The 16472-nt window shown below is 48.0% G+C and overlaps 1 protein-coding gene and 1 long non-coding RNA gene across 5 annotated transcripts in view; one reads left to right on the forward strand and one right to left on the reverse strand.

The window, feature by feature from the left end:
• On the reverse strand, positions 1-15787 carry LOC144899586 (uncharacterized). Its single transcript, XR_013627870.1, has 3 exons — positions 13476-15787; positions 11838-11907; positions 1-174 (listed from the first exon to the last, which is right to left on the reverse strand). It is a non-coding gene; the product is annotated as an uncharacterized LOC144899586 (long non-coding RNA).
• Positions 13034-16472, forward strand: part of u2surp (U2 snRNP-associated SURP domain containing) — a 7347-nt gene continuing 3908 nt past the window's right edge. Inside the window, exons 1-11 of one of the 4 annotated variants that reach the window (XM_058060059.2) lie at positions 13034-13188; positions 13781-13879; positions 13952-14066; positions 14162-14286; positions 14364-14434; positions 14503-14591; positions 14753-14788; positions 14914-14996; positions 15290-15455; positions 15635-15846; positions 16084-16127. In XM_058060059.2, coding sequence (XP_057916042.2) covers positions 13144-13188; positions 13781-13879; positions 13952-14066; positions 14162-14286; positions 14364-14434; positions 14503-14591; positions 14753-14788; positions 14914-14996; positions 15290-15455; positions 15635-15846; positions 16084-16127 — 1085 coding nt within the window. In that variant the 5' untranslated portion in view covers positions 13034-13143. Of the gene's footprint in view, positions 13189-13780; positions 13880-13951; positions 14067-14161; positions 14287-14363; positions 14435-14502; positions 14592-14752; positions 14789-14913; positions 14997-15289; positions 15456-15634; positions 15847-16083; positions 16128-16472 lie in introns of those variants that run through there. The other 3 variants (XM_058060058.2, XM_058060060.2, XM_078792519.1) reach the window with 3 other exon arrangements.

Raw genomic sequence — 16472 nt, forward strand, 5'->3', positions numbered from 1 at the left:
CAGTGGGGATCAGGTAGCGCCACAGCTTGCAGACCCTCACCCGGGACACTGACCCGACACAGGAGTTGAGAAGATTGGCCAGATCTCTCACCTTAGAACAAGAAGATGGTCGTCCAACAGGAGGCAGCCAGACGTCTTCATGTGGTCATGTGGTGAGCTGATCACATGATCAGTCTAGCAGCATTGGAGACAAAAAGGATGCTTTTGATGCTCTCAGTGGCCCGAAATGTAAAAATGTAATCTTGTCTTTCTGTCTCTCCACAAAGACAAGATTACACTGCAAGCACACTGCTAGCCCCCCCCCAAAAAAAGTGGTCTATCCCCCCCAGCACTGACGCAGCACCAACTAACACTGGCTGCTTCATCAGGAGCCAGAACACGCGGATGACATAGGATATCCCTGAATGTTCTCAACTCCTGTTTCCATGCCAGTGAGAAATGAAGACTATATCGAATATTATAAAGAAGAAGCAGAAGAGAAAAAGCAGAGAACGCTGGCATGGTTGGTGATGTGGGCGTGGCCCCCCAGCCGGGCCCAAATGGACGGATGCTTTCAGGCTAAATCAAACGGCTGCCGCTGACAGCCTGCTAATCAATCAATGCGCCACAAACACCAGAGATTGTTAACGAGAAGAGGCCTCACCTGCATTAGCGATGCAGTGCGGCATTGCGGAGGAGGCCCAGCAGGAGGAGAGCGGCGGAATAGCGAACGCCTCTCTCGGGAATTTGGGCTTTTGGAGTAAAAATGCAATCAGGGCTGGATGCCACCCGGATCTGCGGCGGCGTCCAGCCCAAGCTGTGGACCGGATCCAATCACCTGGAAGATCAGCTGTCACCGATGACGTACGCCAACCTGCGACGTGGATCTGCCGCAGCAGCTTCGCAATCAGACCATCTGACCTCTGATGCGTCAAAACCAGCCTCATCCTCCGCATATCACGCCAAGAAAATGGCAGCCGCCAGATTTTATCTCTTCAGCTGCTATCAAGTAAAATTGGCAGCACTGGAAGAGAAGTTAGCATAAGTTAGCATAAGCTAGCGTCGTGTCTGCAGAGCTGCCTTGGCCGAGCGTGTGGCCATTTTCCCTGGATGAAGACCGACCCACGTTAGGACATCAACCCGTGTGTCGCCATTTCAGCTGCGTGACGTCAACACAGAGATAGAAGAAGCAGAAATAACTCCAGACTTCACACCTCATCCCGACTTGAGGCCCTCATCATGGGAGGCCACGTGGCTGGCGTCGGGCATCTCGGTGGGACAGCAGAGCAGCCATGGACCGCCAAGACGCTCCCCCCAGACAGGGTTGGTCAATCCGGGCCAGAACTAATCCTTGTCCATGCTTGGATTTCTTCTTCATGGCCCCGGGTAGACCACATCAAACGGCTGCTGAGGGACCCTGCCAGGGCCGAGGGGGACAGCACAACATCCCCAAACGTTCGCCACGCCAACAGCAGCTTAGCTTCACGGCCTGAGGACCGCCTGTCAGGTGTACTACATCCACTCCTGAGTACTAGTAGCGTGGTACTGCAGCACCCCCCCCCTCGTGTGTCACAAATCACAGTAGGTGTGAAATGCCAGCCTGCAGGCAGCGGGCTGCCGCCATCACATCTCGATGGATGCTCACACGCCGCAATAAACGGGGGCATCCTCGTCATCATCTTCATCACCCTTCGCTTCCACACGGTGGAGGAGGAGGAGATTGTTCTCCGTTGTGGAGGTGCTGATGAAATTTTGAGGGCAAGTGATGAATTATTTAGGCAGGGAGGATTATGAGAGCAGCTTCTTGGCACCTCGCTGGAGGGGATGAATGTATATCAGCCCCCCACCCCCACCCCCACCTCTGTACAAAATAGACTTTCACCAAGCAACACGCTTCTGTCCACTTTGGTCGGTGCCGCCATGTTACTTTTGTAGTGTGGTACCTACAGTACACGCTGCAGCTGCTATGCATACACTATCCTATGCTATACTAGCATACACTAGCATACACTATCCTATGCTATACTAGCATACACTAGCATACACTATCCTATGCTATACTAGCATACACTAGCACACACTATCCTATGCTATACTAGCATACACTAGCACACACTATCCTATGCTATACTAGCATACACTAGCATACACTATCCTATGCTATACTAGCATACACTAGCATACACTATCCTATGCTATACTAGCATACACTAGCATACACTATCCTATGCTATACTAGCATACACTAGCACACACTATCCTATGCTATACTAGCATACACTAGCACACACTATCCTATGCTATACTAGCATACACTAGCATACACTATCCTATGCTATACTAGCATACACTAGCATACACTATCCTATGCTATACTAGCATACACTAGCATACACTATCCTATGCTATACTAGCATACACTAGCATACACTATCCTATGCTATACTAGCATACACTATCCTATGCTATACTAGCATACACTATCCTATGCTATACTAGCATACACTATCCTATGCTATACTAGCATACACTAGCATACACTATCCTATGCTATACTAGCATACACTAGCATACACTATCCTATGCTATACTAGCATACACTAGTATACACTATCCTATGCTATACTAGCATACACTAGCATACACTATCCTATGCTATACTAGCATACACTATCCTATGCTATACTAGCATACACTATCCTATGCTATACTAGCATACACTATCCTATGCTATACTAGCATACACTATCCTATGCTATACTAGCATACACTATCCTATGCTATACTAGCATACACTATCCTATGCTATACTAGCATACACTATCCTATGCTATACTAGCATACACTAGCATACACTATCCTATGCTATACTAGCATACACTATCCTATGCTATACTAGCATACACTATCCTATGCTATACTAGCATACACTATCCTATGCTATACTAGCATACACTAGCATACACTATCCTATGCTATACTAGCATACACTATCCTATGCTATACTAGCATACACTAGCATACACTATCCTATGCTATACTAGCATACACTAGCATACACTATCCTATGCTATACTAGCATACACTAGCATACACTATCCTATGCTATACTAGCATACACTAGCATACACTATCCTATGCTATACTAGCATACACTAGCATACACTATCCTATGCTATACTAGCATACACTAGCATACACTATCCTATGCTATACTAGCATACACTATCCTATGCTATACTAGCATACACTAGCATACACTATCCTATGCTATACTAGCATACACTAGCATACACTATCCTATGCTATACTAGCATACACTAGCATACACTATCCTATGCTATACTAGCATACACTAGCATACACTATCCTATGCTATACTAGCATACACTAGCATACACTATCCTATGCTATACTAGCATACACTATCCTATGCTATACTAGCATACACTATCCTATGCTATACTAGCATACACTATCCTATGCTATACTAGCATACACTATCCTATGCTATACTAGCATACACTATCCTATGCTATACTAGCATACACTATCCTATGCTATACTAGCATACACTATCCTATGCTATACTAGCATACACTAGCATACACTATCCTATGCTATACTAGCATACACTATCCTATGCTATACTAGCATACACTATCCTATGCTATACTAGCATACACTATCCTATGCTATACTAGCATACACTATCCTATGCTATACTAGCATACACTATCCTATGCTATACTAGCATACACTAGCATACACTATCCTATGCTATACTAGCATACACTAGCATACACTATCCTATGCTATACTAGCATACACTAGCATACACTATCCTATGCTATACTAGCATACACTAGCATACACTATCCTATGCTATACTAGCATACACTAGCATACACTATCCTATGCTATACTAGCATACACTAGCATACACTATCCTATGCTATACTAGCATACACTAGCATACGCTATCCTATGCTATACTAGCATACACTAGCATACGCTATCCTATGCTATACTAGCATACACTATCCTATGCTATACTAGCATACACTAGCATACACTATCCTATGCTATACTAGCATACACTAGCATACACTATCCTATGCTATACTAGCATACACTAGCATACACTATCCTATGCTATACTAGCATACACTAGCATACACTATCCTATGCTATACTAGCATATACTAGCATACACTATCCTATGCTATACTAGCATATACTAGCATACACTATCCTATACTAGCATATACTAGCATACACTATCCTATGCTATACTAGCATATACTAGCATACACTATCCTATGCTATACTAGCATACACTATCCTATGCTATACTAGCATATACTAGCATACACTATCCTATGCTATACTAGCATACACTATCCTATGCTATACTAGCATACACTATCCTATGCTATACTAGCATATACTAGCATACACTATCCTATGCTATACTAGCATACACTATCCTATGCTATACTAGCATACACTATCCTATGCTATACTAGCATATACTAGCATACACTATCCTATGCTATACTAGCATATACTAGCATATACTAGCATACACTATCCTATGCTATACTAGCATATACTAGCATACACTATCCTATGCTATACTAGCATACACTATCCTATGCTATACTAGCATATACTAGCATACACTATCCTATGCTATACTAGCATCCGCCCCTTCACGCTACCAAGTGACGCCACCGCCATTAAGGCTCCGCCTCTGGGTGTCGTTATTGGACTCTACAGCACGACACCTCCAATCTCCACCTGATAGTCTTCACCTAGGCTGACCTGACAATATGGCCGCTCTCTCTGCACACCATCCACCCACTGCCAGCCAAGACCTACTGACCTGTGTGCACGAGGGCCACCACTCGTTTACACACACACACACACACACACACACACACACACACACACACGCAGGATAGCTGAGCTGAGGGATGGCGTTTGGTGTCTGCCGCCGCCAAGAGTAAGATCATTGGGGAGATCAAGTTCCGCATATCGTTTGCCGTGGCTGCCGCCATCTATCAGCGCTAGCATCCGTCTAACGTGAGGCGGCTGTCATCAACGCCATCAATGTTCCAACCCGAGTACCCAAAAGCAGAATGCAAATGAGGCCCAGGTGGACGCCAAGTCGGACCAATCACAATCTTCTTCCTGCCTGAGGGTTGAAATGAAGCCTGATGAGACCTAATCAGCGGCGGGTGCGGCTGCACCACCCGACTTGGCCAAAGCGCCACGCGCAAGGAAGGGGGGGGGGGGGCATGGCGAGCCAAAGAGGAGAGAGGAAGAACAACAGCAAGGATGGCGTCCAAGTCCAATCCATCATGGGCCAGCCATGCTGCATTATTAATAAGACACGTGCGCTTCTCCCACAATGCAACAAACCACGCGACCCACAGACTGAACAAAGAAGCCATTTCATCGTAAAGTAGATGCGCCCTTCGTCAGCATATCATTGTCAAGCTCCAACGACGGCCATCTTTCATTTTTTTAACTTTTATTTGACTTATTAATTCTCTCCAGAAGGTCAAAACCCAAAGCAGTAATATTGACACCTTTATTGCAAATGTTGATCCAACAACGTCAAGCCAGCAGAAGGGCAGCATACATGCTACGTACGTATATGAGGACGTGTGTCCACTGTATGAGTCAGCATCCTACGGATGTGTTGGCTTCAAATGTGGGGGGCGGGGGAACGGGGTCAGTGGGCCATGAAGGAGACCCAGTGACATCTGAGGCACTTTTCCACCCGCCCATCTGTGGGAACAAAGCAGCCGCCCAAGCTGTTCTAGCCTGCTAAATGACAATGGCGTGCCACACAAACCCACAAAGATCCCACAGCGAACAGCTCGCCTCTCACGGATGCAAGCAGGAATGCTTCATGGGTTCCACGTGGGGCGGTGGCACATCCCGATATGGCTCTCCATCATGCACGGCCCACTGACGGTGAGGAAACTGGCCTTGGCCTGACATGAGGGGAGGACGGCCGTGGTAAATACTCAGACGAGGCATGATGTCCTCAGACCTTCTGACTGCTGCTCATGCAGAGCGAGGCCACCCACCGCCCACCCCACGCCACCCCCTTCTATTCATAGACAAGCACACGTGCTCCTAAGAGCCATTTCAAGCTTGTGGAAAAGAACGTGGGGATGGTTGAGCTGGAAGGCCGTGGAGAGGATGCAGCTGGTCCATGTTCAAAGTCAGAGGACGCTCGCTGTGCAGGGCTTGGATCTCTCCAGGGGGGCCCCGCTCAAAGCTGAGCGCTCAGGAAGGGACTTTATGGGAATGGATGACTTTGTCACCGAGTCACATCACAAACCACCAAGTGGTCACTTCAAAAGCCTCAAGATGTTTGTCACACAGCCATGGATGGCAGCAGTCGTGGATGGCAGTAGTCGTGGATGGCAGTAGGTACACAAAAGTACACAAAATCATGCCGCGTGGTGGACGTGGTGCTGGCCCACAGCAAACATCCACGTCCTCACGGCTCAGCGGAACAACAATTGTTCTCAAATATATCTTGAATGCAGTACAAAAGCGGCATATCCTATCCTCGTTATCCTCATCGTTATTTCCCCTTTTCCCAACCTTGGAATGACGTAAGAGGAAAAGTGGGTCAAGATGCTGCAGCGTAGCGCTTCACACCAAATATTCTTTCCTCCCATCTTCAGCAGTCTCAGACTTGATCCCAAAATAATAGATACCCCCCCACAGAGAGAAAGAGAGCGGTAAGTAGACAATAACAGAAGGAAAGTATGGTATGGCGTCCATTTCCTACATGGAGTAAATGATAGAAATACGAAATCGATAAATATATTTCACAGAGTGACCAGAACATCCAACTTTATTGATAAAGAAAGGAGTGGCCATCCATCATCCAGACAAGGTGATTGATGAACTCTAAACGACCTTGGCCAACGACATGATGACGTGGACAGATGTAGATAAAGTCCACACTTCCAGGCTGACCACACGCTGCCCCTGCTGAATAATAGATGCTCCCGCTGGACAAGTGGACAGCAGGACGGCTAATGGAGGACAGCTGATGACGACCGACACCCCCATATATCAAACACCAGGTGCATTTGCACCGATTGATGCTTGGGGTTGGGACTGGAAGGGAAGGAACACGCTTCTCTGCATTGTGCACACGCACACACGCACACACACACACACAGTGTGGCCTTGTTTATCACCAAGGACCTGAGGGTGACAGACAGTATGATGTAGGGGGTCCTCCCAGCCAATGGGAATGCCGTGTGTGGAAGATCCAACATGTTAGATAAAGGAACCTCCCCCCGCTATGTAGAGGGGGGGTTGATATGAAAAACGCTCACTGGAAGGGGCGTTGCAAGGAAGGGAGAGACGGGCTTACTGGGAGGAGGAAGACCACCACGCTGCTCAGCAGGTCATGTGATATCAGTGCACCAGCGATTTCGGAGTCCCCACAGCAGATCTTTTGATCCGCATACTGATTTTGGTTTGAGCACTTGATATTCCGGATGCCCTTCCTGACGAATACCCATGATGCTTACCAAGTGGAGATTGGAACCTGGAACGCTCACCACTACACCAGGTTGAGCAAATAAAAGCTGATATTGTGGAGGAGTTCCAAAAGAACTCCTGAAAGCCAAATGAAGAATGGGAACCATCATCATCATTCAGCTTCAAAGAACAGCCAGCCCTGGGCGTTCCGAGGCTGGAACGCCAATATCACACCTACCTATGGAGTTGGGTTTTTTTCTCCAGCTTATGAGTCACAAGGGGGGGGGGGGTGTGAGGAGAGAAATGTCATGTAGAAAGCGGTCCAGATGTCCACATGACTTATTGAAACATTGCGTCGCAGCAACCCACCCGGTCACCGCCCACTGAAGCGCTTCCAGCTGTGGAAACAAGCGTGCGGCCAAGAACTGGATGTCCACCTGGGCTCTGGGGAGATGATGCTGGGGTGGTCAGGCCATGTAGAAGAGGACACAACTGGGAGGGAGACTAAGTGATGGACAGCCCGTCTTACAGTTTCGACATGAAAGATGCTAAACAATCCAGTGGAGTATGCTAAGCTAGCTTAGCTTGTCTTCTGCTATGAGGGCAACATCTAATCCTACATCTCGGGGATAACACATGGATTTTACACATGGCCTGCACGCCATGTTTATGGACGCGTGGAAGAGAGACAAGCTGAGCAAAGCTAACATGAGGAATAGAAGATCTGTGAATGTTTTTAGGCGAGACAGCAGTCAGTCAAAGATGTGCACACCTTCTTCCACTTTCAGCTTCGACGTACACAGTGCCGTCATAATGTGCCCATGAGCAAGGCCAATCCAGACTCTTTCTAGCTAGCAGGCCGCCGTGCACCTGCACTGCGCTCGCTCCACTAACGTCCTTGTCAGCACTCTTCAGCTGCGCTTAATGGAGCGTGCCGGCACCGGCACCGGCGCCGCTCATTTGGACTCCCGTTGGTGGAGAGACCGCCGGGGTGACGACAGAGAGCCTCCGTGGAGACACGATACATCCCGACGTGAGCGCTCCAAAGGGGGCACGAGATTAACCACGGCAGAGCCCCGGATCACGAGACACCCTGACAGGGGCTCAGTTAGCAAAAGGCCACCAGCGTGCTCTTCCACCCACTGCACACACGGGATGCGATCCAACACGCTTGGACTGCTCTTTAGATGCACCGTCACCCAACATCTAATGCTGGAAATACACTTGCCGCCAGCATTGGGATTTCACAGCAGGAGTCAATATGTTACCATCCTTGATGCAAGTGCCAACGATGGCCGTTTACAGCGTACCCCCCCCCCCAGGAACACTCCAGGATCTCATGTTAGGAAAAACCTCTGAGCACGAATGCTGCAGCAGCACTTTACTGTTTGTTAGTAATGGCCGGATGCAGGCGGCTTGGTTATAGAAGCAAAATCAAGTAAAATCTAGTACAAATCTGTAGTAAAATCTTTACTAGAAAAGTCCAAGTGTGTATGCCAAAGACAAAGACCGTATGACTGACAAAAGGGCTCAGTCCATTCATGCTGTTGTTCTATGGAACAAATATGCCAAAGGTGCTGGAAGCAATGCACAGAGTGAACCCTCTTCCAGCCTGTTGGGGGAAAACATGGCACTTTCTTTTCATTTCTTTTCATTTATGGGTTATCCACATGGAAGTAATTGAGTGAAAAGAGGCCTCCCAGGATGAAAGAGGGGTGTGGGATTGGGTAAGAGGTGGGGAGCGAGTGGAGGCCACTGCAACAACAATGACTAGGTGTCTCTCTTCCATGGACAGGACAGGACAGGGGTAAGACTGGGGAGGGGGGTAGCATGTGAAAATGTTTGACAGGTGAAAGCCACGTGGTGGAAACGGACTACTCGGTGTGACAACATGTCAAGACGTCGGCGAGGGCCCGGTTGACGCTTTTGGAGGAGACACGTCAGCGCCCGGGAGCTTGTTAACATTCCAGTGCCAGGACCCCACGTGGCTGGCTAATAAGGGTCGCCTTTGTGTGGGGGGCCAGGGTGACCGGCAGGCTGACAGGCCGGTCAAGTGACGGGGACGTGGACTCTCCAGAACAAACACTGCACTGTGTGCTGGACAAAAACATATGGATGGCATACCCCATGTCTGACCGTCTTACGCCCGTCTGGACCTCTATGGCATTCCTAAAAACATAATGCCGTGGATGCATGGATGGATGGATGGATGGATGGATGGGTAGAGACATGGACAGGTTGATGGATGGACAATAAATACATGGATGTATAGATATAGATGGATAGCTTGGCAGATGGTAGATGTACAGATGGATGGATGTAGAGATGGTGGATAGGTAGATGTAGAGATGGATGGATGTACAGATGGTAGATGTACAGATGGATGGATGTACAGATGGATGGATGTAGAGATGGTGGATAGGTAGATGTAGAGATGGATGGATGTACAGATGGATGGATGTACAGATGGTAGATGTACAGATGGATGGATGTACAGATGGTGGATAGGTAGATGTAGAGATGGATGGATGTAGAGATGGATGGATGTAGAGATGGATGGACGTAGGGGAGATGTGAAGAGATGGAGCTAGACATAGACGACGCATGCCACGCAGCACAGAGAGACAGTTGGACATAGAAAGGTGGCAGGCTATGTTGCCATGGCGCCCCGGTGCTACAGTTGATAAGTGTTCACGAGTTACCACAGCAACGCGCTAACGTGAAGAGTTGCTCCATGCGTTGGACCACGGGGGTCTCATGGAAGCCTTCTCGGGCCAAACGAGCCGGTGCACTGATTAAGGGAACTGATTAGGAGAGAGACGGGGGTCGAGGGAATATTCTTCTCAGCAGTTTTTTCTTTTGGGCTGCGGATGCTTGGGCAGTCTTGGCACGTCACATGTTTTACATTTCCCTCCTTCCTGTTGTTTTTTCCCCTCCTCCTGTTTCTCATTTGTATGCGCCAACCTGAGGCCCATCCCCGTCATGTCAGAGCTCATATTCATGCTCACAGCAACAATCAGCAACAGCAGGATTTATACGCCTGTTTGAAGTACTCCTGTGAAAGCTATTGTAGTACTTCCTTGAAAAGGCCTGCAAGCTGTCCAATTGGCCGCGAGCACAAGGTGACATCACCCACTGCTGCCGGGCACCATCGATCTGGTCAGCCCAAGATGAAGGCTTGTAGGCCAGGGCTGTCCGAAGGGCGACCCGGGGGCCATTTGCTTGCACCTTGTTTTTTACTGGCCCTCAGCATATCCTGCAGTTGAACTCCAACACGGCCCGCATTAGATTCTCGGGGCGTGGAATGGACACCAGCTGGACTCGTCAGATTGTCTTCCAAGACATTTGGGCTCTCATCTAAAGAGGCTTCTCAGTTCCTGCCGAAAGAGCAGATAGGACGCCTGCCGTCTGGAGACAAAGGGCCTGTGTGTGTGAGTGGGCCGATTGTATGCGTTCCCAGAATCCCTCCAAACAAAGACTTCCAGCAGCAGACAATGAACGCCACTGAACGCTCTCCCACAATGCACTGCTGTATGACACCTTGGGTCTAATGCTGCATCCAGAGCCCCGAAGGGAAGCTCTCAGCCTATTTGCGTTACTCTGTCGCCATGGTGACGACACAGAAGGCCAGGATTTGGATCTTGAAGGGTGATGAAGGGACGGTAACGACATGAAGGACGGGGAGATGGAGGCGGCCGCCAGGGAGGAGGACTTGAAATCACTCCTGCTAACAAGCGACGGGGTTGGTTGGGTCTAGTGTCTGCACGTCAAAGAATGCCAACGTGACCCAGCCTGTCCAAATCTGCCTCGTCCCCCGCCCACCGCCACTCAGAGGAGGGGGGGGGGAAGGCTTTCTAGGGAGTTGGAGAATGGAGGCAAGAAGAGGCGCCGTCTTTAACAGCTTCCATCAGGCTGCCACTCCCAGATCATGGTCTTCCCACACTGGAAGGACCACATTACAGCTGACAGCACAAGGATGACATGGAAGTGGAGGTCATGGATAATGGATACACGTCACGCCTGGAGCTATCCGAGTGGAAATGTGGTGAAACATCTCCACAACGTCAGGGAAGGAAACAAACACTCCACCATGAGGATCCTGACAACCACTGAGACTTGTTTTCTTTGTGTGCATCTAAAAGGCTCCTTGATAGCCTGACAGCGCCATCTAGTGTTCAAAGAAAAGAACAGCAAGCTTGTCTTGCGGAACCTCAGCTCTCGTTCATTCATTCCAAAGTGTCAGACGAAAACGAGGACGATATTATTGCCATAGAGGGGTTACTTTACACAAATATGTTCTTAATATACACGACCACACCCCTCAGACTCACCTGATTGAGCAGCAATGATGACGTCAGGGTGCCAGGAACGCTTGGGAGGAACTTTGGGTTGAGAGGATTCCTGCAGAAAGATAGAGATGCTCCATGAGGACTTACTGCAATGTGACCCACCTTCATTAGCAATCAATCACGGCTGGTGACCAGTAGATGATTGACATAACCTGACAGCTATATTTATAGTCGGGCTGCTTGGTCGAGGGGAACATTGTGTGTTAGCAGAATTGGTCATGTTTATGCAAGAGCAATGACCCACTGGGCTGAAGAGCTCCTCTTCTTCACATTAGATGATGAATACTGCATCCAACTGATGGACACACACACACACACACACACACACACACAGTGCTGCCAATCATGTCAATATAAACGGTGTACACTGTGTACTTGGTTCCTTGGTAGACAGCTTGCTGCTGTCCCAAATCTTGTCATTACTTACCGGAAATGACACTCTTAATATGTATGCACTTCTTTCTCCTTTTTAAACTGTCTTCGCGTCCCATGGAGGGCCGAGACGCTGCAGGTTCTCTTCCCAGCCGGTCACTAAAGCAGGTGATGTTCATGATAGCTGAGGGTGAGGGAAGGAACTCATTCATTAAATCACCTGCTGGACGGACTGGTTGGAGAGAACACCAGCGGTGTCTCGGCCCTCCTTGGACAACCAACTAGTCAATAACAAGAAGGCATAAACACACAAAGGTAGAACTGAAAAAAGAACCTGCAACCTTTACTAGGTAGCCAAAATGGCGACAAAATGGCGCTTTTTTAATTTTTATTTTTTTGTCAATTACGTGTTGAGTATAACATCCGGGTACTTGGCTGTACTTCCGGGTGTGGACGCACCTATGTAGCCAAAATGCTAAGTGTAACTTTAGAAAACAGCCCAACTGTAATTTATCGTGGGTGCTACCTGGTGGAGGGAATATGCTACAATATTTATAACCACTCAGCTGTTTTCATATTGACTACGACGTTATTAAATACATTTGATGTAACAAACATTTAAGCATTTACATTTAATGTACAGCGTGTGAGGGGGTTATCCGACAGAAATTAGATTTGTACTCTTTGTGGAAATTGTTCGCTACTGTCACCAGTTTTTTCAAACCTTCTCAAACGGCGAATAAGAACATACGAGAGTGTGTTGTTGAATAATGTTGTCATTTGTGTTTGAGGATTAAAAGATGAAAAACAGTGACTATCGTGGATTCTGTGATTGATTATGTAGCCATATTGCCTTGCATTCTTTCCCCCTCTCATCTATTTATCGGTAATCGAGTGTGTTTGAGTTCCACAAAAAATGGCGGACCGAACGCCTGGAGGCTCTCATAAAGCTAGCGCTAAGGTGAATTTACTCTTTCTGCTTCCATTAGATCCATCTTATTTATGTGATGCTAATCGTGTGTGTATTAATGTGCCCAAACAGCGGTGAAAATGATAAGTATATGCAGATTACAGTGTGTACGCCACTATGCTAACAAGCTAACTAGCCAACCTTCGCTTGTCTGCTACTTTAGCTTAGCACAGCTAAGTACTCTCCTCCTAAAGTCATATTAAATTCTGCCCCAGAAAGACCAGTTTTGCCACTGGTGATCAAGCATTACAGTCACTGGTATATTGGGAATATCATACCTGCATAATAAGGTTATGAGGGACCACGGAGCATTTCGGCCTAACAGTGTCGGTGGGACGGCGGCATGCATGGGCTGGTTCGTAGGCCCTTTCGTCATTTTACCAAGATGTTGCTATAAAATGGATAGGGAGGGGGCGGGCTTTGTCAGCTCTACGTTAAGCATGATATAAATGTGACCCTAACCTGTTGTATGCGGTAGTACTATGGCAGTAACAAGTAAAGTTCATGCTAGCTGTCAACACGTCCCCCCTAACAAAAATGACAATGAAACTTGGCCTCTAAGAGGATATTATTTCCTCCACAGGCGCTACTGGAGAGCAAATTGAAGTCGTTCAGCATAGGAAAAATGTCAGTGACAAAGAGGACCCTCAGCAAGAAAGAGCAAGATGAGATCAAGAAGAAGGTCAGTAGATGCCAAATAAAAATATGCCTTGCACCTGGGAAGAGTTAATGTTTGTATCATTTCTGTGCTCAGGAAGACGAGCGTGCAGCAGCAGAAATCTACGAGGAGTTTCTTGCTGCTTTTGAAGGTGGCGGGGAGGGAAAAATCAAAGCTTTTGTCCGTGGTGGAATTGCAAATGCCACAAAAGGTACAGACAGCGTTAATAGGATCACCATTTGCATGGGATAGGATGAATAGAAGAGACGTTTATTTCCACAATACGTGCGTTTGTGTGGACCTCAGAGGAAGCAGCAGCAGATGAGAAGAGAGGAAAGCTGTACAAGCCCAAGTCCCGCTTTGAGGCCCAAAGCAAAAGCATTTTGCCCTTGCAAAGTCCCCCTCAGTTCCTAGCGGTGGACAAGCGACATGTGAGTACGCTGGTGGCGACAAAAGCAAACACGTGTGTGCGGTGCTCGTTGTTTTCAGTGTTTTGTTCACATTGCAGCCTGTGAAGAAAGGGACGGAAAAGGAAAAGAAGAAGAGCAACTTGGAGCTGTTCAAAGAGGAGCTGAAACAGTACGCTGCCGTTACACGGAGTGTTGTGTTGGTGTGTCTTTGTGTCTGACCTGTGACCGTGGTGCCAGGATCCAGGAGGAGAGGGATGAGAGGCACAAGCTGAAGGGGAGAGTTAGTCGTTTTGAACCCCTTGGTGGCGCAGAGGGAAGACGTTCGTGTAAGTGTCCAAAACCGGCTGCTCGATACACACTACACTAAGGTGGTCTGAACCGGCCTGCCGCACGCACGCACGCACGCACGCACACCAGTGCGCCAATATTCACCTCCTGACCACCAAACCCTGAAACAAAATTTACACTGCCTCTCTGCTTCTTTTAGCGGATGGTTCTTCACGAAGAAACCGTCCGTCCAGTGGTAATTTAGACTTTAAATCCAGTGGCTCTAACTGTCAAAATGACGAATGGCTGTGTTTTCTGGCAAAGAACACGTCTTTCTCCTCCGACGGCAGTTGGAAATGTCTTCTTGTCTTGTGTCTGCAGTTCTGGATGACTGTGCACCCGGCTCGCATGATGTCGGCGACCCGTCCACCACTAACTTGTACCTAGGAAACATTAATCCACAGGTAACTTCCACATACTCGCATTGGGGGTGGAGCCACATGGCGTCGTAGTCTAATTTGTATCATCGGCCATGACACACTACCCGGTGTTTGGCGAATTGAAGAGTGCCTTCCTTGGGTGCGGTGAAGTGCCTCTGACTGTGTGGTCATGATACCATCTACTGTACGGAGTTGCAGTGCCAAGCCACACAGTGAGATGGGGTCCACATGTTTCAAACACTAGCTCGCTCCACAAATGAATGCATGGGAAACGCATTAGCAATGCCAAATAACCTATGTACTCACCGGTCCTGCAGATGAACGAGGAGATGCTGTGTCAAGAGTTTGGACGCTATGGACCGCTGGCCAGCGTGAAGATCATGTGGCCCCGCACAGACGAGGAGAGGGCACGGGAGAGGAACTGTGGCTTTGTGGCCTTCATGAACAGGAGGGATGCGGAGAGAGCCCTGAAAAATCTGAATGGTAGGCTTGTCAGCTTGGAAATCATAAACTGCAGCAGAGATGAGGCTCACTTTGATTTTTTTTTTGTTTTCCATTCAAATTTTTTGGAATTCCGTTTTGTACCTTTACATTTATTTTCCTCCTCCTCAGGCGGAAATGTTAGCGTCCTACAGATATGTTGAACAGTTGTTGTGTTGCAGGAAAGATGATCATGAACTTTGAGATGAAGCTAGGATGGGGCAAAGGTGTTCCTATTCCACCACACCCCATCTACATCCCTCCTTCCATGATGGAGCACACCCTCCCACCGCCTCCCTCAGGCCTCCCCTTCAACGCACAGCCCCGCGAGAGGCTAAAGAATCCCAATGCCCCCCTGCTCCCCCTCCCCAAAAACAAGGAGGACTTTGAGAAGGTATTGCCGCCTTGCGTTGTGTTCAATGTTAGCCTTTATCATGACCTAGCGTTAGTGATAGCTGTTATTGCATTTTGTAAAGAGTAGCCTTGCACTGAATGTCACAGTTGAATAGGTCAGGGCTCAGAGCTGTCATGTCTTTTTGCACTTTTCAATTGCATATTTGATATTTCACCTGTTGCCTTTGTAACAATACTCACGCTCTATGTCTATTATCTGATGTGACTTCATATACAGACTCTGTCGCAAGCCATAGTCAAAGTGGTTATCCCAACAGAAAGGTACATGCTTTTTTCCTCTTTTCCCTAAATTGGTGTAGAAACACAAAAGCATCCCATCAGATGAATAATATCAATAACAATGAAGCTTATTGATCAGCTGATGACTGCATGCTGCAGCGGGCTGGCCGGTGTGCGTGAGCAATGGTCGAGGCCGCAGCATCATGGCCGCCTTGTACGATAGAAGACTCCATCACATAAGTAACGTCACACTTGTCGACCATCATTCCACCTCACTGCCACAAGAGTAGCCTCACGTTAGCTTAGCGCTGACTTTCAACGTCTCGCGTCGCCGTCAGACCATTGCTCACGCCTACCGTCCTCCCGCTTGGCCTGCGTCACACTCAA

This window comes from Doryrhamphus excisus, linkage group LG7, assembly GCF_037039965.1.
Source record: "Doryrhamphus excisus strain RoL-2023G ecotype Guam linkage group LG7, RoL_Dexc_Guam_v1.1, whole genome shotgun sequence".
Lineage (NCBI taxonomy): Eukaryota > Metazoa > Chordata > Actinopteri > Syngnathiformes > Syngnathidae > Doryrhamphus > Doryrhamphus excisus.